Below are 23,317 nucleotides of genomic sequence, written 5' to 3'. Positions count from 1 at the left end.
GGCAGCATGAAAACATTAAGTTTCTGTTCTATTCAGGTTCTTATACCAAGCCTCTTACTACAATATCTGTACTGTGGGTTTAAGCTGCCTGAATTGAGGAATACAGTCATCAACAGCTCCGTTCTGAGGAATTTACCACCTAGAACACTCACACACCTCTTCCCTCTGCTCCCTCCATTAACAGTCACCTACCTATTTTAAGGTTTTATACTGCTATCTATCACTAATATCTGAACACCTTCCATATCAACCAACACTTAAGCATAACTTTCAAAATTTGGCACAGCAAGCGTTAACCATATATTTCAAAGTACCACCAATTCAAATTTCTAAGCAAAGAAAAAAACATCCATTTCCAACTACTCCACATGGCTAAAGTTAGAAGTTGCACATTGTGTATAAAGAAAGAAGGAAACGTGTGTTACAGGAGGTTGATGAGGGTAAGGTTACCTGGAGTAGGCAAAATCAGGGTTGTAGGTTATAAAAGATAGCTGAAGATTTAACTAGGAATGTCCTAGATTTTTTATGGTTGCATTGATAGAAAATTCATTTAAGAGGCCTGTTTTTGTTTTTTACCAAAAAAATACTCAGTTTGGGAAGAGTATGTTTAGGTTTAATGTACTACATGTTTCAGACATATCCCTTACCCAGAACACCTTACTGTCTACAAACTATTTTGTAAACCACTGTGTACACTGGTAGCACTACGGAAATGCTTATTAATAAATACAAACTATTATTATCCTACACTAGTTTACACTAATAAAAAATGTAATAGATGACTGATCATATAGATGTACAGTCAAATGTTGAAAATTAATAAGGCTATTCAGAGTATCCATTTCAGTTTAAATACACATAGGTTTTATTCAGATCAGTCTTATTAAATATAAAATGCTTTTGTTTTCTTCCTTTTTAATCATATAGCCTGGAGTCAGCAGCAAATGAGTTGCACTAAAAATGTGAACTTGTTTCTAAATACATTTAACAGTCTGCTTCATAAAATATTTTTACGGTACAGTTATTGGGTAGGGGTTTTTTTTGTAAATGATATGGAAATTGTACACTCTGGAAACACTTTAAAATACAAGGAGTCATTAAAACTAACCTTTGCAAATTCGACATGCTACTATGATTCATATTCAGAAACTGTTCCTGGAGTGCCTGTGATGCTATTTCAGCTATTGTGCAATACACACACTTACAGAAATGCAGCATCTCTGGGACATGATATGTCCATAATATAGCAGGGGTAACAGTTAAAAAGACAGTAGTCAGAAAGGTTAGTATCAAAGTGTTAGAACTCCAATGCTTTACACGCCCTGTTCTACGCAGTCAATAATCTAATTTACCAAAGTTACTGTTGTACTAATGAGGGCTTTTGTCTTAAAGCTACTATGGACACAACAGGGCTTCACCCAGATCTTTCAACCTATATACTTCTGAAACATGTTCTGTTTTAGGTTATCATTTATCGTCACTTCTACCTTTACTGGAACTCCAGAATTCTTCTTAAAAGGCTTCCTGCAGAAGCGGTCCCTGATTTGCTATAATCCATTTCAACCAGACTAAATATGCATAAACCCCATTATTGTTAGTTTTATCTTTTCTTCAGTGCTCAGAAATCTATAAAGATCTTTAAAAGTTCATGCTTTTTAACTTCATCACCTAATAGAAAAAAAATCAACAGCAGAATTATTCAGCAAAGTTACCTTCAGCCTCCTAATGTGGTTCTCTGTCTCATCCTTTTCTTGCCTAAAGAGCTTCATCAGCTCTTGAACATTTCTCTCATGCTTTGTTTTCACATTCTTCAACTCTGATCTAAGATCTGCCAGCTCCTGCTGGTGAACATCTCTCTCCATCTTCAGCTGCCAGCTAGTTGTAGTCATCTCTTCTTGCTTAGACTCCTGATGTTTTTGAAGGTCTGAAAAGTTCTTGAGAATCTCTTTCTTGACTTTTTCTTCCTCTGCTATTCTGTTTGTCAGCTCTGCCCGAATAGCACTTAAGTTTTTTATATCTTCTTGCATCTCTAAGAATCTTTCCTGATCTTTTTCATTGATCATGTTAGCTGTTTCAAGCTCTTCCTCTAAACGTTCTTTTTCATTTCTCATCTGGTTCTGTACCAGGATCTGCTTTTGCAACTCACTCTCCAGTTTATTTGCTTTATCGTGGACTTCCCTGATCTCTTGCTCAAGAACTATCTGTTGAGACTTGGTTTCACTGAGCTTCACCTCCTTACAATGGAGTTCCTCTTCTTGCTGGGCCCTCTTTGTAAGCACATCACTCAGCTCCTTGCGAAGGTTTTCTATTTGATGTATAGCAGAGAGAAGCTGAGCCTTCAGGTCATCCTTCTCTTTAAGGACCTAGGAAATATGAAAAAAAGAAAAAGAAAAAAAAACAACCCCTAAAAATTCATTAGATCAAAATTTGGTGAAAACTATGCTGTTTGGAAGCAAGAAACAAACTTTATACTGTGAGAAGAGAAAATGTTTACAGATTATGGCCCTGATTCAAAGGTACTTGGGAGTTTAGCTAACTTTAAATATGCAAGTAGTTACACTGAGTCAATGGGACTAATCGAAAGCTTAAGGATAGGCGTGTGCTTAAGCAACTAACTGAATAGGGGCCAATTTGAGTCAGTCTTCCATTTTTCCCATCCGCTTTGCAGTCTGCTTTCTACAGGATAGTACTATGGAAGAAAGAGAAATAAGCAAAGCAGAGAAACTACCTTATGGGCATCTGAATATTTATCCTTCAGTATTTTGGCTTGCCCAGGATGCTGTTTGACCAATAATTTTACACATCCTGTTTCTTTTTCCAGTATCTGTTTGCATTATAAAATAATTTTTAAAAATTCCTTTCCCAAAGTATATGGGAACTTACAATACTTTCTGCTACTAATCAGGAGTGTCACTATATTCATGGACCAAGATGAGGCAATGATAAGGGCCTGCAAGAGATTTTCCTATATTACATTATATCCACTACTGGACTTTTTAATTATTTGACAGTAAACTATGCCGACTGTTTCCAAGGAGGCTACCAAATACCAGTACAAGAGTTTACTTATAAATAAAACTTATTTTAAAATATCCCAAGACAAAAAACTATGTTACATTTAAAAGAAATTCAGACATGTTAAGATATTAATATATGGATTTAAAGACAGAGTGTCAACCATAGCAGTTTTTATCTGGGAGTGCATCAGTGTTCTAGCCTTTCTAAAACTGCATGTTGACTGCAGGACTGTATTCAAGAACAATAATTTAGCACTTATCCTAAATTTTTTTCGAGTATTTAAACGGTGATTGCTTGCATGAACTTTAAAAATATGTACATATATTTGTACGTTTTATATGTATTATACACTTTCTCATTGTTGAGACAATATATGAAAGCTAAGAAGAAAAGGAATAACAATTTAAAGATTCTAGAAAATGAAACAACATCATGTGGAAGGCTAACCACAAGGCCAACACGTTAACAAACTATCCTGATAACTCAGCAGAAAAGGGAAGTAGGGAAGCCTGCTACAACCAATGTTCAAATGAAGCTTGCAAATATTTGGAAAAACTCAGATAACTGCAAATTGTGTTCAAAATTCAAGTTTGATATTTTTCAATCATCACTTTCAACAAATCTATCAAAAGCAAGGACTTCATGCTGTATTTTTAAAATATCCCAGTTTATCTGAGACACTAGATTATTGTGTCTGTAAATTTTTAAAAATGCCCAAATTATTTTCAGCTAGTTCCCTGAAGCTCATGATAAATGCTGTATTTAGGTTTCTAAAACCCTCAGATGCAAAGTGTGTGTGCCGCTATTTTAAAAAAAATATATACAATAAGATATTTGTGTTTTGTTCCCAAATGACATGCAGTTTATTTTATATTATATATCCACTAGTAAGAATTTTTTTTCAGATGTCACACACATCTGTCAAACCTGTTAGCAAGGTGCTGATAACTTCTAATGTGGAAAACAAGATTCAAACAGATTTTTAAATAAGGATAAAAACATACCAATACCATTTAGCATTTTTATGCATCTTTAATGGGAAAAAATTAAAACTTAAAAGAGAAAAATCCAATTCAAACAACCTTAAATACAATATCTGTAGGAAGATTCAATCTCATTACAGCACTATTTGAGTTGCCATCACAAAGATTGTGTTCATCTATCCTTTTATACCAGGGATCGGCAACCTTTGGCATGCGGCTCGCCAGGGTAAGCACCCTGGTGGGCCGGGCCAATTTGTTTACCTGCCACGTCCTCGGGTTCAGCCAATCGCAGCTCCCACTGGCCGCGGTTCGCCACTCCAGGCCAATGGGGGCTGCGGGAAGTGGCAGCCAGCACATCCCTCGGCCCATGCCATTTCCCAGAGCCCCCTTTGGCCTGGAGTGGCAAACCGCGGCCAGTGGGAGCCGCGATTGGCCAAAAACATGAGGACGCGGCAGGAAAACAAAGCGGCCCGGCCCGCCAGGGTGCTTACCCTGGCGAGCCGTGTGCCAAAGATTGCCAAACCCTGATTTATACGAAAACTAGCTTGGTGGGCTTGTAACTGAGCTTCAAAACCTCTTTCCTTCCTTTTTTTTTTTTTTTTTTACATGTATTCAACTCCCATGCTGTCTGTTCGTCACCTTTTGCTCTACCTCGGTCTTTATTTTAAAATATCAAAACATACATTATTCACTTTCTATACAACTCATGTTATCTTTGTTTTAACCCTCACCCTCCTTTCTCTAATGTTTTCCTTTGTCTAGATTACGTGTTCTACATTGATTTACTTTAAATTTTTAAGATTCTCAGGGTAGGGGAATTTTTTTAAAATTTGAGTAAAGCACTATCCTATTGTGCTTTATAAATGTGAATAAAAATTGTAATACCTAGTTATTGCTGTTCCTCAATAGATTTCAGTGTTTTACAAAGGAGGCAAATATCATTATCCCCATTTTACGGATGGGAAAACTAAAGCATGCAGGTTAATGACTTGCCCAAGGTCACCCAGCAGGTGAGCGGCAGAGCCAGGAACAGAAATCAGGTTTCCTGAGTCCCAATCCATTGCTCTATTCTCTATACCACACTGTATGATGCTATTTTGTACAAAGACATGGCATCAGGACTCTGGTCTAATGGTTACAGTGGGGAACTGGTAGTTTGATTCTCCAATTGACTTGTGACCCTAAGCAATTCATTTAGCATTTCCAGGTCACAAATTTTCTCCAGCTATAAAATTGGAATACTACTTTCCTCACAGAACTGTTGATTAGCATGTATAAAGCCGCTTTAAAACCTTTATATGACTGGTGCTACAACTATTACAGTACCTGTACAGTATTTTGATGGAGCACTAGCAACAGCTATAGTCAAGTTTGCCAAAGTGTTTCCAACATTCATAATTTTCTGAAAGTTTCAGCTTTTGAACAAAAATTTTCTAGGTCAAAGATGTAGGGCTTTTTTAGACCATTTGGAAAGGCTTAGCTATTTTTAGTACAAGGAAAGTGAAGTGAGAGTTGTTGGGCGCTCATCTTTTTTGGAAAATCTAGCTATTTATGTAGATACCTACATATGCATTTCGGAGCCTAACTTTAGGTAGTCTATTTTTTTTGTTTTTTAATTTTGGACAAAATGCTGACATTTTGACAGGAAATACCTCTCTTCAGAGAAGGTTGCCTTATTCTTCTATGGAAAGTTGGTTCTATGGAAATTTTTTAAATTTATGCATTCTCAGAACCACTACTAAAAAACAGCAAGGAAATGCCTGTTAAGATTGCATGAAGAATCTTTACTCCATCTATATACATTACATTACTGCCTTTAATGACATATGTACATGCACAAAGGCTCCATCTTATACTATTTTTCAAAACCTCCAAAACAGCTTAAAAAGTATTTACAACTTTGTAAGTTTCATCTTGTATAGTGCACAGGACTCCTTGTGATTTATACAAGAGACTTTCATAGGTCTTTCTAGCACACACAATATAATACCCATGTAATATATGTGTCTACGGTTATGGGCAAACAGTACAACACAGAGAAAGTGTGTGTGTTGAGATACTGCAAGGCCAAAGGGCAGCAGGAGAGTGTTCAATGGGAGCTATATAAGCCCCAGGATGATCAGGGCCTTATTCCCTGTTGACTTAGGAGAGGTTACTACAGGTTAATTAGAGCACTTGGAGCCAATTAAGACCATGCCAGAGACCTAATAAAAAAAGCCTATTCAGTCAGACAGAAGGGAAGGAGAACTGACTATAGTTTGGAGGAGTACCAGAGGAAGAGAAACCCTTCCCAAGCAGAGCAGAGGGACTCCCCCGGCACAGAGGAACAAGAGAAACCCTGCTGAAGGGGCTGGGATCTGGAGTTGGGGGCAGACCTGGGTCCCTTCCCGGCTCCCCTTCTCTCCCCCACCAGGGCACTGGTAGAGCCATCAACGCCCAAGAATAAGGGCAAGGGGCAGCACACTGACCCACCATACCAAGGAAAAGCACAGGACCCACCACAATAGTGTCGGCCATTTGCCACAGTGTTCATACTAATGATTGTATTGTAATGTACACATACAACAGGAAAGAGTTAAAGTTCTATGTGCAATCTTTGATCTGGCATTTCCTCAACTTTAAATGTTAGGCTGAACCCATCTAACCTTAACATTCTGTTAAAGTGGTTTGCTGATGGACCAAATGTGGTTTGATCACATTTCAATACACATTTTTTTCTACTTTTATTATTCAAAACACCTTTTACTGAGACCAATAATGGGCTCTGAGGTAGCACTGAGCATTCTCTGTGTCAGGTGCTTGGTTGGCTGGTTCCTGCTCACAAGCTCAGGGTCTAACTGATATCCATATGGGGGGTGGGGGTGTCAAGAAGGAAGTTTTTCCCAGGACAGACTGGCAGTGACTTTGGCAGGTTTTGGTCTTCTTCTGCAGCGTGCAGTTGTGGGTCACTCGCCAGAATTATTTGAGTGTATCTTATAAACACTTGCCTGTCATTGGGGGGACCTGGGGCACTAGTGCACCTCAGTCCCTCTTCTTCTCTGCCTCCGGCACATAACAGTCTACATTTCTGTGAGTTGTAATACTTTGGTTTAATTTTGGTTTGGGGGTTAAGATGAGGATGCTGGGTGGCCTGTGATATACAAGAGGTCAGAATTGATGATCTCGTGGTCCCTTCTGCCCTTAAACTCCATTACTCTATAATTGCAATTACAATGCTAATTTTTCAGCCAATTACTGAAAGATAAAAATTTCATTAATCATAGCACTCTAAACCTGCAATCACATCCTCCTTGGGTTGCAATCCCACCAGCACTGAGAAGTTGCATAGAGTGAGATGACGATGAAAACTTTGAAGAGAGAGCTCCAAAGAAAATCCCAAGTGCTGCAAGAATTTGTGCTGTTGACTCAAGACGCAGTGCAGTTCCTTCTAAATCAGCCACCAATCCCACAAAATAAGGGAAGCTATGCTGCTATCTTTTAGATGAGACATAAAACCAAGGTCTAGTGTACTCAGCCTTAACTCTCTAGCCTGTACTCCTAGAATTTCTTATCATCACTACCATCAGTAAGAGCTCCAATGAAGACCAGACACCACTATTATAATCAGAGTCATCTAACTCTGCTCAGAGCATTCTTGTCCAGCACCACCAGCTATTTCAGAAACAGAGTATTCAATCCTCTCTCCAAACTGCTTGAATAAAGGATGTTCAAACCCCACTAAAAACAATGGAAAAAATTATCTGTGACATGCTGTAAGATCCTACCAAAGCCCACTAGCCAACACCTCCAGAGTTTCATTCAGTATGGCCTTATGCAGATCCTAGTGTTAGTTTGACGGTGAAAAAGCCCACACTGTACCACTCACATATGACAAAGACACAACATAGAGCTGAGTGTAATGCACATGGTTAGTTGCACCACAGCCCATATGGACTTGTATCCTCCCTAGAAAAATCACACATGTTGACCAGAAAGGGTGACAAAACAGAACTTCAAAGAACAAGGCAGCCATCAGAGCAGATAAGCAATTACCAAAACCATCCTCTAAATTACATTTTGCCTTCATTAAAAAACTCCTCTGTAGTTTTAAAGTATTCTCCGCCTCTCCTCCCGCTTTAATACTGTATTAAGTTAATGATGCAGACTGTTTTTTTGGGGGTGGGCGGGGGGTGTAAACATGTTTCAGCGGTGTTAGCAACTCAAATATTGGAGCATAACCTAATTTACAACAGTCAAAAAGTGAAACTGATTAGTTCCATTTCCCCATCTAAACTGTGCACAGAAGTGCAAAAGGAAAAACAATATTAGTTGTTTTTTTTTGCTTTCACAAGCTAAGGTGTTGTTAACAAATCATACTCATTTAGAAAGGAGACTGCAAAGCTTTAAGTATAAGTACTTAATATGGAGTCATAAGAACAGCCATACTGGATAAGACTAGCCCAGTATCCTGTCTTCCAACAGTGGCCAATGCCAGGATCCCCAGAGGGAATGAACAGAACAGGTAATCATCAAGTGATCCATCCCCTGTCGCCCATTCCCAACTTCTAACAAACAAAGGCTAGGGACACCATCCATGCCCATCCTGGTTAATAGCCATCGATTGACCTATCCTCCATGAACTTATCTAGTTCTTTTTTGAACCCCATTATAGTCTTGGCCTTCATACCATCTTCTGGCAAGGAATTCCACAGGCTGACCATGCGTTGTATGAAGAAATATTCCCTTTTGTTTCTTTAATACCTGCTGCTTATTAATTTCATTTGGTGACCCCTAGTTCTTGCATTATACAAAGGAGTAAATAACACTTCCTTATCTACTTTTTCCACACCAGACATGATTTTATAGACTTCAATCATATGCCCCCTTAGTCAGCTCTTTTCCCAGATTAAAAGTCCCAGTTTTATTAATCTCTCCTCATACAGAAGCCGTTCCATACCCGTAATCATTTTTGTTGCCCTTTCCTGAACCTTTTCCAATTCCAATATATCTTTTTTTGAGATGGAGGGACCACATCTGCACGCCAAATTCAAGATGTGGGCCTATCTAAGTACACTATATCCACTGGATCCCCCTTGTGCACATGCTTGATGTATATAGAGGCAATATGATATTTTCTGTCTTACTATCTATCCCTCTCTTAACGATGCCCAACATTCTGTTCGCTCTTTTGACTGCCACTGCACATTGAGTGGATATTTTCAGAGAACTATCCACAATGACTCCAAGATCTTTTTCTTGAGTGGTAACAGCTAATTAGACCCAATCATATTATACGTATAGTTAGGATTAGGTTTTCCAATGTGCATTACTTTGCATTCATCAACATTGAATTTCATCTGTCATTTTGTTGCCCCATCACCTAATTTTGAGAGATCCTTTTGTAGCTCAACGCAGTCTGCCTGGGACTTAACTATCTTGAGTAGTTTTGTATCACCTGCAAATTTTGCTACCTCACTGTTTACCCCTTTTTCCAGATCATTTATGAATATGTTGAATAGAACTGGTCCCAGTACAGACCCTCGGGGACATCACTATTTACCTCTCTCTATTCTGAAAACTGACCATTTATTCCAACCCTTCGATTTCTATCTTTTAACGAGTTACTGATCGATGGAAGTACCTTCCATCTTATCCCATGATAGCTTACTTTGCTTAAGAGCCTTTGGTGAGGAACCTTGTCAAAGGCTTTCTGAAAATCTCAGTACACTATGTCCACTGCATCCCCCTTGCCCACATGCTTGTTGACCCTTTCAAAGAATTCTAGTAGATTGGTGAGGCATGATTTCCCTTTACAAAAACCATGTCGACTCTTCCCCAACAAATTATGTTCATCTATGTGTCTGATAATTTTGTTCTTTACTATAGTTTCAACTAGTTTACCTAGTACTGAAGTTAGTAATTCCCAGCCTGTAATTGCCGGGATCGCTTCTGGAGCTCTTTTTAAACATTGGTGTCACATTAGCTATTCTCCAGTCATATGGTACATAAGCTGATTTAAATGATAGGTTACAAACTACAGTAAGTTGAACTGAAATTTCACATTTGAGTTCCTTCAGAACTCTTGGGTGAATACCATCTGGTTCTGATGACTTATTACTGTTTAGTTTATCAATTTCTTACAAAACCTCCTCCCATGAGACCTCAATCTGGGACAGTTCCTCAGATCTCTCATCTAAAAAGAATGGCTCAGGTTTGGGAATCTCCCTCACATTCTCAGCCATGAAGACCAATGCAAAGAATTCATTTAGTTTCTCCACAATGGCCTTATCGTCCTTGAGTGCTCCTTTAGCATCTCGATTGTCCAGTGGCCCCACTGGTTGTTTAGCAGGCTTCCTGCTTCTGATGTACTTAAAAAAATATTTGCTATTACTTTTGAGTCTTTGGCTAGCTGTTCTTCACATTCTTTTTTTGGCCTTCCTAATATTTTTCCACATAATTTGCCAGAGTTTATTCTCCTTTCTATTTTCCTCACTAGGGTTTAACTTCCACTTTTTATAGGATGCCCTTTTGCATCTCACTGCTTCTTTTACTTTGTTTAGCTATGGTGGCACTTTTTTGGTTCTCTTACTATGTTTGGGAGTATACATTTAATTTGGTGTATACATTTAATTTGAGCCTTTGTTATGGTGTCTTTAAAAAGTTTCCATGCAGCTTGCAGGGATTTCACTTTTGGCACTGTACATTTTAATTTCTGTTTCACTAACTTCCTCATTTTTGTGTAGTCCCCTTTTCTGAAATTATATGCTACAGCATTGGGCTGATGTGGTGTTTTCCCCACCACAGAGATGTTAAGTTTAATTATATTATGGTCACTATTACCAAGCAGTCCAACTATATTCACCTCTTAGACCAGATCCTGTGCTCCACTTAGGACTAAATCAAGAATTGCCTCTCCTATTGTGGGTTCCAGGACTAGCTGCTCCAAGAAGCAGTCATTTAAGGTGTCAAGAAACTTTATATCTGCATCCCGTCCTGAGGTGACATGTACACAGGCAATATGGGGATAATTCCCCCATTATTATTGAGTTTTTTATTTTTGTATCCTCTCTAATCTACCAGAGCATTTCACGGTCATCATCACCATCCTGGTCAGGTGGTCGGTAATATTTCCCTATTGCTATATTCTTATTATTCGAGCATGGAATTACTATCGATATAGATTCCATGGTACAGATAGTACATTTAAGATTTTTACTTCATTTGATTCTGTGCTTTTTTTCATATATAGTGCCATTCCTCCACCAGCATGACCTGTTCTGTCCTTCCGATGTATTTCATACCCTGGTACCATTGTGTCCCATTGATCATCCTCATTGCACCAAGTTTCTGTGATGCCTATTATATCAATAGCCTCATTTAATACAAGGCACTCTGGTTCACCCATCTTATTATTTAGACTTCTAGCATTGGTATATAAGCACTTTAAAAACTTGTCACTTTTTAGCAGTCTGCCATGACATGATGTAATTGAATGGGACTTATTTCACTTGCTGTTTCACATCAGATCCTACCCGTATTTTATCATCTTCCATTCTCTCCTCCTTACTAGAACATAGAGAATCTCCATTAATAGCTCCTCCCCTAAGGGATGCCTCTGTCTGACCCACATGCTCCTCTGCACCTGTCAGCTTTCCCCCAGCCCTTAGTTTAAAAACTGTTCAACAACCTTTTTAATTTTAAGTGCCAGCAATCTGGTTCCTTTTTGGTTTAGATGGAGCCCATCCTTCCTGTATAGGCTCCCCTTTTCCCAAAAGTTTCCCCAGTTCCTAATAAATCTAAACCCCTCCTTTTACTTCTAGGCTGAGAGTATGAATCCAGCATAGGTCAACAGAAAGAAAGTCATTAGAATCTGCCAGCTGTTTTGTGGCCTATGTAAATTCACAGTGCAGTTGTTAGATGGCAAGTGCACATGTCACATCCTCATCTCTAGTTCTAAAATAAAAAGGGAAAGGAGAGGAAAAATAAAGGTGCTGCCCTTACCTGATTGCTCTTGTCCATTAGCTGATTGATGGTTTCATTCTGTTTCACCATATCACGTTCCAGTTTCTTATATTTCAGCTTCCAGTGTCGAATGGATTCCTGAGCTTTAACTTTCAGCTCTTCTTTCTTCTTCTCAGTGTCTAGCCTAAGGGTCTCAGACTGCCTGAATTCAGCAAGGTACCGATCTGCTTCCTTAGTAGACTCTTCAAGTTGCTGGGCCAGCTCAGCAGTTTGGAGTTCAGTTTGCCTCCGTTCACTCTCACAAGCCTTGTAGCAGCTCTGTATCTCCTTCAGCTGGTCCAGCATCCTTTGCTGCTGCTTCTCCCTGTTTTCCAAGTCAGATGTTAACACCTGTATACAAACACATTGTATTATAAAAGTACAGTCCTTAGGGATACACAATATGAAATAGTAGTAAAGCAACATACAGTGTAGCTTATGAATAAATCACTTTCCTATTTATAGATTATGTGCAACAACTTAGAAGATCATTGTAACTAAAGATGGAAAAACCTGTTATTCACAGAATACATCTCCCTGTAATGGCAACTCTTAGCGCTCCAACAGAGGGTACAAACAGTACATTTATATTATCTTGAATTTTACTGTAAGTACCTGGAATCCAAACACTCCCCTTTTGGTGCTTAAAATCCTGGCTGAAGTTTTGTGACTCAGGCCAATATCTAATATTTAATCACAAGTCAAATATTCCCTCACCCAGCCACCTGTTCCTGAACGTTTCATAAGCAGACACCATTTTTTAAAAAAGGGTATTTTAAAAACTGATCTTGCTGTGAATTCTAGCATACAGCTAGCTAAAACAGTATTTTTTTTGAAAATACATTTTTACAAACAATGAATAGCACACAGCAATACTTTAGGACAGAAAGTAAAGAACATTATGTAACAAACTGTTGTGAGAATTTAAGTAAATTGGAAGATTATTGGAGTTGCTATTCCTGCTCTTTCAAAATGCACTATTGGATTTTCAATAACCTCAGATGGCCAACATGCTGTGTTTATCTCCAGCAGCACAGCACCCCTTAAAACCAAACTGGGATATTGATTCAGTACTAACTCAGAAATAAGAATGCCAGCTACAGAGTCACCAGGACCATTTTTCGCAGCATATTTGGGTTATCCTTGTAGGTGTTCCATCTCTTATTCATATATTTCACTGAACATCCCACTGATAAAAATCTTAACAGCCCAGAATGTCATACCTAAAGGCATACCTAATGTACACTGTCTCAATGAGGTTCTGAAAAGTATATAACTTTCTCATAGGGGCCAAATAATTATAGAACAGGAAACACACTAAGACAAGATCTATGCTTTCATTCTATTTTAATTTTAATATAGAAGGTGAAAGAAAGAAATGCAATTTTAAACATCTTACATATTTCTGACATTCATCACTCTATATATAAATGAGTCTGCAGTCTCGCCAATTTATACAAGCATCTTTCTGTATATTAAAGCTCCACAAATGCTTCATGAAAATAACATGGGGAAAAAAATGGCAAATGAAATTCAATGTTGATAAATGCAAAGTAATGCACATTGGAAAACCTAATCCCAACTATACATATAAAATGATAGGGTCTAAATTAGCTGTAACCACTCATGAGAGAGATCTTGGCGTCACTGTGGATAGTTCTCTGAAAATATCCACTCACTCAATGTGCAGCGGGAGTCAAAAAAGCTAACAAAATGTTGGGAATCATTAGGAATGGGATAGATAAGAGAACAGAAAATATATTGCCTCTATATAAATCCATGCTACATCCACATCTTGAATACTGCATGCAGATGTGGTTGGCCCATCTCAAAAAAGGTATATTAGAATTGGGAAAAGATACAGGAAATGGCAACAAAATGATTAGGGGTATGGAACAGATTCCATATGAGCAGAGATCAATAAGACTGGGACTTTTCAGCTTGGAAAAAAGACGACTAAGGAGGTCTATAAAATCGTGATTGGTGTGGAGAAAGTAAATAAGGAAGTGTTATTTACTCCTTCTGATATCACATGAATTAGGTGTCACAAAATGAAATTAATAGGCAGCAGATTTAAAATAAACAAAAGGAAGTATTTTTTCACACAATGCACGGTCAACCTCTGGGACTCTTTGCCAGAGGATGTTGTGAAGGCCAAGACTATAACAGGGTTCAAAGAAGAATTAGATAAATTCATGGAGGACAGGTCCATCAAGGACTATTAGCCAGGGTAAACAGGGATGGTGGCCCTGGCCTCTGTTTGCCAGAAGCTGGGAATGGGTGACAGGAGATGGATCACTTGATGATTACCTGTTCTGTTCATTTCTTCTGGGGCACCTGGCATTGGCCACTGTTGGAAGACAGGATACTGGGCTAGATGGACCTTTGGTCTTACCTAGTAAGGCTGTTCTTATGTTCTATTTATTAGCAGTAATTTTGCTTATGTATCATGTAATCTTTGTTTTCCCCACTTTGGTGATGTTTGTAGAAACTTGATCTTTTAGTGTTCACCCAATCTGGCTGCCTTCATGAGTCCAGAGGCAACTTTATGTACTAGAATGTTTGAGGCTGGATTTTGAGACCTTCACCTCTTTTTCAGAGAGCAGCAGATGCTGAAATAGTACTGGGGAGGCAATAGGCTCAGCTTCTAGAAAGAGAAGTCTGATTGTTATGATTCTACAGTTAACCCCACTAGCCAATACAATTGCAACACAGAGCCTCCAGAAGAAGCCATGACCTATACCAGATGATGAAAGGGAGATGTTCAAGAGTTGTAAGAGGAGCCTTTCCATGTCCTCAGCAGGAAGGATTGCCATGCAAAAAGGGCATAAGGATGGGTAAAAAGAAAAGGATTATCCTTAAGGGTTCTCAGACTAATGTGTGCATGTCATCTCCTATGCTTCAGAACACCAAGAAGGAATTCCCCTGCTTCCCTCCATGTACACAGTTATGCTACTGACCAGGCACATTATGGTGGAAAAGCGCATTTGCCTTTATCCAAAACATTAGACATTGGCTGCTACCAGAGGTTGGATACCAGATTTGATGGATTATTCATCTGCTTTGGTATGTGAAATTGTATGGTCCTGTAATGTGAAAGGCTGACTTTCAGAGATGGGAGAGGCATCTACATTGGGCTAAAGAGAAATATAAACAACCATACCTTTAATAAAAAAAATTACTATTAATTATCAACCATCTAATATTGTAAATTCTCTACTCACTAGTACTAAGACTTTATAACTTGTTATTTCCATCTGAACTCAAGTAAACACAGTCTGTCTGTATCTTATTGATATACCAGTCCAGCAAAGGTCACAAACAAACCACAGGGCAACTATTAACTAGATGATCTCATAATATTGCTGACAAAGCACCAAGATAATGATGCTTATTCCCAAGATTAACTAGACAAAGAAAAAGAAGCACACAGTGCTATTTTATCTTGGTAAAATCCTGAGTTTTAAAGGATAGATGAAGCCACTCTTGGATTCCAGGCTTTTCCAGCATCACTCTCTGAGAACACTGAACAAAGTAATTATCATTTTCTGGATTCATTTTATGACTATTTGACCTATAAAAAGCCTTAAGTGGCTTGGAACCTACCTAAAAGAAATCCTCTCTCCTGACATCCTGCCACAGCTGTAGTCAGTGAAGACACCTGAGGAAGCCCCACTGTGAAGAAAGAGAGGTTTGCTAGCAGGGCATTTTACACTAAGGCCCCAGATCACTGTAACTTGCTTCTTCCACTGGCCTCTATAGCCCATGTTTGTTAGCTTTCAGGGCACATCGTTTTTACTCCCTGACCTGTGAGGAGATGACTGTTCAGTAGGGCTGGTTAGTGGTGGTGTGGGACTCGAGATTGTGTGGGCAGGTTGATAAGTTCTTTTTATATTTATACTCTTGCTGCATTACTTGATTTGACTGCCGGTAACTGAGGGGTCTTTTTCCTTATTAGTGTATTCTTAAAAAGTGATTGCCAGAGTGCACCGAGCATTGAATGTATGCTCTTTTATTGTCGTTTGTAAAAAGAAAAGAAAAAACATAAATATTGGTTAACCAGTCATTAAGAGGAGGAGGGCAGGTGCTAACAGCAACATCTCTTAACTATAGGCCTGCCTTTCTCAAACATAATTTTTCCCTCACTGTGTGCACATACAATTAACATTAGTAAGAGTTAGAGACTCTGAACAACCAAGCATTAGGCAAGGTATAGATTATGAAGTAGCAGTTTTCTACTCCTGAGATGCTGTAAGAACAGTGAATGAGACAGGCAATGATTTGTTAATGCCATTGTCCAGTCAGGTTAATAATTTACAAAACAATAAGTATGAATGGTTTTAACTACTGTCTTTAGCACAGGGCAAGAACCAAGTTAGAGGCAATGTACTTAGCCTCTTTTGGCAGAGTATGTCATATAACTATTGAGCAACTCCTTCTGGCTAATCCAAAAGTAATAGTGTTTGATTTCAGAGGAAGCAGCATTCAGTCTTCCTTTGCCAGAAGCAGGAGCTAGCCTAATGCAAGGTCTTGGGAGAGGGGGAAAATGATAAGTGGGTAAAAATGGAGAAAGCCCTAGAATCCCTCCTTCACCATCAAAACAGAGTTGTCACCCTTATTTTACAATTGTCTGACAACTAAACAAGATTACATTACTTTCTGCATTATTCTCTGGGCATTCCTTGTAATGAGTATGAAGAGGCAGTGTAATCTAGTAAATAGGATACTGCACTGAAAGTCGACCTAGCTTCTAATCCCAACTTTACAAATGACCTGCTGTGTGACCTTCAAGTATATTCCTTCTCTGTACTAGTTGTTCTCCTTGCACTGCATGTCTGTGTTGTCAATTTAGATTGCAAACTCTTCCGGACAGTGACTGTCTCTCATTATGTATTTGTACAAGGATGAGACCAATGAGACTTGTATCTTAGTTGGGACCCTTAGGCACAACAGTAGAACAAATATTAAAATAATAAATAAGAATACCAAGCTAAGTCTTATATAAACATCAACAAAGTAAAATGGAAATGTGTCTACTGGTGAAAGTGTAAATATAGAGAATGACCACAAACTTGCTCTACTATCCTATACACAAATATGATTTTTGGCTCATCAAGAAAAGTAACTGTTTAAACTTGTAAAATCTGCCTAAGAGGAGAATTTTTTAAAAAGATACTTAAGTACAATATTTATATACCATAACCTTTGAAGACTATGGATTCAAATTTGGAACATGGTAGAAGTTAAAGCAGCCAAATAAAACATCAGAAATCATTATGCCTACCCTTCCACAGCTTTTATACAATGGCTAACCTTTTGACTCATTCACCAAACAATATTTGATTACATATGCTGTTATCACTTTCCATTTACTGACTCTCTGGTGATAGCATAAGGGATGTCAGTCCAAAATAATAGGTTTTCCAGACTTTCTGGGTCATTAAAAATAATTATTTCTCCACAAACCTTAAGAGAACACATCTTGTTCATATAACTACATTTTCCATGTACTTGTTAATGAAACATTATTCTAAGCTTAAGCAAAGTACAGAAAACAATGTTCAATTAATTGAAGACACTCATCTCACTGTGGAGAAGTAAAATGTTAACCTCCATTTTATGAATAATAATATTCACTGTAGGGAAACATTTCTTTGGATTATTTATCCTTAAGCACAAAGAGATATAATTAAGTTATAGACACCAGCAACCAGTTTGATTTCCACCAGGGAAAATCTAACCTGTGGATCTAAAGAATTAATTCAAATATATGCTCGTACATTTTATTTAGCAATTCCTGCAAGTGAAATAGAACTTTCTATCTAGAAATAACTAAACCAGTCTTGCTTTACTTAATTTTTTTATATTTATTTTTGGGGTTCTGGCAAGCTAGTTATTCAACCTATCCCCACATTCAGCACAATAGGAACTGCCTGAGGGGAAGAATTAGTTTTGCATATTTACCGTTAGAGCTATTGAATGCAATGAGGGTGACATAAGATGACATTGGCCCTTTATGAGGGAGCAAGGCAAATGCACCTATGCCTGGTCAGCAGACCCCAACTGGGCTACAAGAGAAGGCACCTGGGCCTTAGAGGGGTGAAGCATGAATGAATCAGGCTGGAGAATCAGCCCAAAAAGGGGCAGAGAGAGCAGACATAGGGTATATCTACACTGCAATTAAAAATCAACTGCTGGCCCATGTCAGCTGACTCAGGCTCGCAGGGCTCAGGCTAAGGGTCTGTTTAACTGCAGTGTAGACTTGCAGGCTCTGGGACCCTCCCACCTTGCAAGGTCCTAGGGCCCGGGCTCCAGCCCAAGCCCGAACATCTTCACCACAATTAAGCAGCCCCTTAACCGAGCCCCACAAGCCTGAGTCAGTGCCATGGGCCAGCTGCGGGTATCTAATTGCAGTGTAGGTATACCCATGGAGCTCTCACTACTGGCTCCCTGGGAATAGGCAGACAGACCAGAAGCAGAATGTTCCCTGGGAGTGACCGCCAAAGTCCCCTGTGAGGGGAGGCAGTGGGATCCTGCTGAGAGAAACCCAGTGAGTTGGAGCCAGAGAGCTGAAGAAAGCAGGAGCAGCAGGAAGTTCCTAGAAGAGGCTGCCAGAGGCCCTTGGGAGAAAAGGCAGTAGGAATCTGCCAGGAAAAAGTGGCCCTCCAGGCAGAAAGCCCTGGCTGGTAGTGCTCAGTGAACGTAACACAGAAGATTCCTGCAGGACGCCTAAAAGCTGGAAGGACAGACTTGAAGGGGGGAAAACACTGGGAGCTGTAGTCTAGGGTAGGCTGAGGAACTGATTTTGTCTGTTTAGCTTGTGTTTCAAAAAATAAAATTGCCTGGAAAGAGACTCTGGGTGTAGCAGTGGGTCCTTTGTGAGTGGGGGAGAAGGCCAGCTTGTTACATGGAGGAAATGCCAGAAAATAGATCAAGACAGAACCAGATTGATTTCACTTGATGCCAGAAGCCAATCCAAACACCAGAACTCCTGAAACAGGAAAATATAGGGTAAAATGGAGTAGAAATATTGTTCGCTAGAGAAGAGGGTGAATTAATGGACTTTGAAGCGCCTGGGGAAGGGTAGTATGACTTTTGGTGTGCATAAGGCTTACTGAATGGCTGAGGCTAACCAACCCATGATCATGCAATTGACAGACTTTGGTGATAAAGGATTTTTATCTAAAGACCTGAACTGAAATGAACAGAAAATCTAGATTTTCCAGAATACCATGTCCTTAGAAATAAGGGAGATGGAACACTTTTCTTCAGCTAAAGGGGTGTTTCCAAGAAAGAAATGGAAGAAGTGATCCAAAACCTATAAAACATAAAGTAAAATAATATAGGAAACTACTTTATCAGAATCTGTTGAGAAACTAATAGAGCAGTTGAATACCAATGTAACATCTGATCTGTCTGTACAATAGAATCTGACTCTACATTACTGGCTCTAAAACTACATTTTTCAATTTGATAGGCTCTGTTCAAGCTACAACTGAACTTCATATGTTTATATGGTTGTTTGTCTTCCCTAGTGATATGTGAATACTGTTTAGCTGAAAGATATACATGGTAACCAGAAGGTCCCTGAGAGAAATTATATAAAGTAGACAGTATTCTCAACTGTACGTTTTAAACTTGTTTTTGTTCTATGATCTGTTTTTTTCATATGATGATTATCATGGCCAATGGTTTTGTTTTCCTGGCCAATTTTTTTTTTCCAGAATTATCCTACAAACCAGTGATCTGGAACATACTAATAGGTTGTTACAGTAATATATCTAGTGACTATAATTTTTCCAGCAATAATGCAATCCCTTAATTATCATTTTTGTATCCTGAATCCAAAACTAAAAATATATAAAAATAATTAAAAATATACAATACCCATTTAAATCCAGAGAAGAAAAAAAGAAACACTTTTAAAACTTAAAGTTTAGAAGAGTACAATGCTACATCTCCAACATAAATAACAACTATTCCCAATTTAAAAAAAAAAGTTAAAAACTAAGGAACTGACAATTTAAGGGCATAAATACTGCCATCAAATAAAACAGACTACCACAGTCCAATTACAACAAACAACTACATAATTACTGTCACATCCATGTTATCAAAACAATTTTATATCTGATATTTTATCGGGGGAGGTCCCGGATGACTGGAAAAAAGCTAATGTAGTGCCCATCTTTAAAAAAGGGAAGAAGGAAGATCCAGGGAACTACAGGCCAGTCAGTCTCACCTCAGTCCCTGGAAAAAATCATGGAACAGGTCCTCAAGGAATCAATCCTGAACCACTTAAAGGAGGGGAAAGTGATCAGGAACAGTCAGCATGGATTCACCAAGGGCAAGTCATGCCTGACTAACCTAATTGCCTTCTATGACGAGATAACCGGCTCTGTGGATGAGGGGAAAGCAGTGGATGTACTATTTCTGGACTTTAGCAAAGCTTTTGATACAGTCTCCCACAGTATTCTTGCCAGCAAGTTAAAGAAGTATGGGCTGGATGAATGGACGGTAAGGTGGATAGAAAACTGGCTAGATGGTCGGGCTCAACGGGTAGTGATCAATGGTTCCATGTCTAGTTGGCAGCCGGTATCAAGTGGAGTGCCCCAAGGGTCGGTGCTGAGGCCGGTTTTATTCAATATCTTCATTAACGATCTGGAGGATGGTGTGGACTGCACCCTTAGCAAGTTTGCAGATGACACTAAACTGGGAGGAGTGGTTGATACGCTGGAGGGTAGGGCTAGGATACAGAGGGACCTAGACAATTAGAGGATTGGGCCAAAAGAAATATGATGAGGTTCAACAAGGAAAGTGCAGAGTCCTGCACTTAGGACGGAAGAATCCCATGCACTGCTACAGACTAGGGACCGAATGGCTGGGCAGCAGTTCTGCAGAAAAGGACCTAGGGGTTACGGTGGACGAAAAGCTGAATATGAGTCAACAGTGTGCCCTTGTTGCCAAGAAGGCTAATGGCATTTTGGGTTGTATAAGTAGGGGCATTTCCAGCAGATCGAGGGATGTGATCATTCCCCTCTACTCAGCACTGGTGAGGCCTCATTTGGAGTACTGTGTCCAGTTTTGGGCCCCACACTACAAGAAGGATGTGGATAAATTGGAGAGAGTCCAGCGGAGGGCAACAAAAATGGTTAGGGGGCTGGAGCACATGACTTATGAGGAGAGGCTGAGGGAACTGGGATTGTTTAGTCTGCAGAAGAGAAGAATGAGGGGGGATTTGATAGCTGCTTTCAACTACCTGAAAGGGGGTTCCAAAGAGGATGGATCTAGACTGTACTCAGTGGTAGAAGATGACAGAACAAGGAGTAATGGTCTCAAGTTGCAGAGGGGGAGGTTTAGGCTGGATATTAGGAAAAACTTTTTCACTAGTAGGGTGGTGAAGAACTGGAATGCGTTACCTAGGGAGGTAGTGGAATCTCCTTCCTTAGAGGTTTTTAAGGTCAGGCTTGACAAAGCCCTGGCTGGGATGATTTAGTTGGATTTGGTCCTGCTTTGAGCAGGGGGTTGGACTAGATGACCTCCTGAGGTCTCTTCCAACCCTGAGATTCTATGATTCTATGATTTTGATTTATTGATCGGAAATGTTATGTGAAACAAGTCATAGTAGTCATTTTCTGAGCAGTGATCGCTTGAATGGGGTATCCTATTTAGCAAGGTATGTTGTAATCTCTGTGCTTATTGTAGGCCTGTTAATAGGCTGCATTTAAAGAATTTTAAACAGAAAGCTATTTAGGTAGATAGAGTATATAAGAACTGTGATGTATATAATGTTATGTTACTAAAGCTAAATGATAATGTAATGTTTTTATGCTTAATTTTGATTTTTATGTGAGTTAAGATTGTTTTGATAATGTGAAAATGATTATGTGGATGATTGCTATCATTGGAAGAGCATTTTATTTTATGGCAGTGTGTATACTCCTAGTTTTCCATTTCCTTACTTTTTAACATTTTTTAAACAAAGAATAGTTGGTATTTAAGTTGGAAACATAATATTGTACTTTTCAAACAGAACTTTTGCTGTGTTTTCTTTTAATTTTCTAGCTATAGGATTTTAAAGTATTATAAACAATTGTCATTTCAATTTATCTACAGATGTCAAGATCTCATTGTCATTTCAACCATGTGGTGTCCCAGAGTTCTGCCACACTTAAGCCTGATGATCTGTTCTGACAGAGCTTAGCAGCTTCACAGTACTAAAGCTTGAAGCTAAGCACATAAGAACCTCTCAGGCGCTGGCCTTCTGCTATTATCTAATTCTACAATATTTGATAGTTCATATCAAAAGCATTATACAAACCAAAGGTATATTTTATTATGGAAGAAGCAGAGCAACTACTAGAGTTAATTTGTGGCAGAGTTAACTGTGTCTATCCTTCCATTTAAGGTAGCTCAAAATTTAAAAAAAAACCCACCACCTTTAAAACTCTATTTGTCAAGACTTGGATTCTGCCTGAAGATAAACATTTTTTGAAAGTTTTTGAGTGGGAAGAGAGGGAACCATACCCCGATACACAAAACAACTCCACCACTTTCCCCACTATTTTTTATTATGACCATAAGATTTGGGTGCCATTGTGCCAGATGTAGTACAAGACACATATAGAGATAGGCCCTGCCCTGAAGAACTTCGAAAAATGGCAACAATTTATTTCCAACTGCTGCACAGTGGACACTGTGTAGAAAAGAATAGTTACTTACCATACAGTAATAGTGTTTCATTGAAACACTATTGTCAGTGTGGATCCCACTATAGGTGCACATGAGCCTCATTGATGCAAGATTGGAGTCTTTTAAATAGTAGCGTCCGTCAGGACTGCACTTACACCCTCTGCCTCATCATGCAAGGGCCTAAAAGGCAAAATGGCCTTGATCCTCCCTCAGTTCCCCTGCAACTCCAAACCCATGTTACCTGAAGACTCCAAAAGCAGGGATGGAGGGTGGTTCACGAGAGTCACACCAACAAGAACACCTCAAAGAACCATACAGTCTTTTTGAGTATGTGTCAGTGTGGATTCGCACTGTACATGAGTAGCAAGCAGTATCCTCATCAGGATGGAGGGCATCAGGAGCATCAGCTGTATCAGTCTAACAAAGACTGGAGTACAAGCCCTCTCAAACTTTGCATCAGATCCACCAACCAAGTCCAGTGCATCATGCTTGACAAACATGAGAAAGCTGCTCGACACAATAGCTTTGTAGATTTCAGATACTGGTGCATTGCAAAAGCATACTGTAGATGCTGCTGGGGCTCTGATAGAATATGTGCTTGTGGTAGGAGAGGGACATCAGGCAGATGGTATCATAGCGAGATA

The 23,317-nt window shown here is 39.1% G+C and overlaps 1 protein-coding gene across 4 annotated transcripts in view; it reads right to left on the bottom strand.

The window, feature by feature from the left end:
• Positions 1-23,317, bottom strand: part of CEP128 (centrosomal protein 128) — a 437,566-nt gene that overhangs the window by 274,841 nt on the left and 139,408 nt on the right. For all 4 annotated transcript variants that reach the window (XM_045015395.1, XM_045015394.1, XM_045015396.1 and 1 more), the window contains exons 13-14: positions 11,982-12,332; positions 1,713-2,363 (exon numbers count right to left, since the gene is read on the bottom strand). In XM_045015395.1, the coding sequence (XP_044871330.1) occupies positions 1,713-2,363; positions 11,982-12,332 (1,002 nt within the window). The remainder of the gene's footprint in view (positions 1-1,712; positions 2,364-11,981; positions 12,333-23,317) is intronic.

The sequence above is a fragment of the Mauremys mutica genome, chromosome 4 (genome assembly GCF_020497125.1).
Source record: "Mauremys mutica isolate MM-2020 ecotype Southern chromosome 4, ASM2049712v1, whole genome shotgun sequence".
Lineage (NCBI taxonomy): Eukaryota > Metazoa > Chordata > Testudines > Geoemydidae > Mauremys > Mauremys mutica.
Note: the sequence above shows the minus strand (reverse complement) of the source record. Positions and strands in the feature narration are given on the sequence as shown.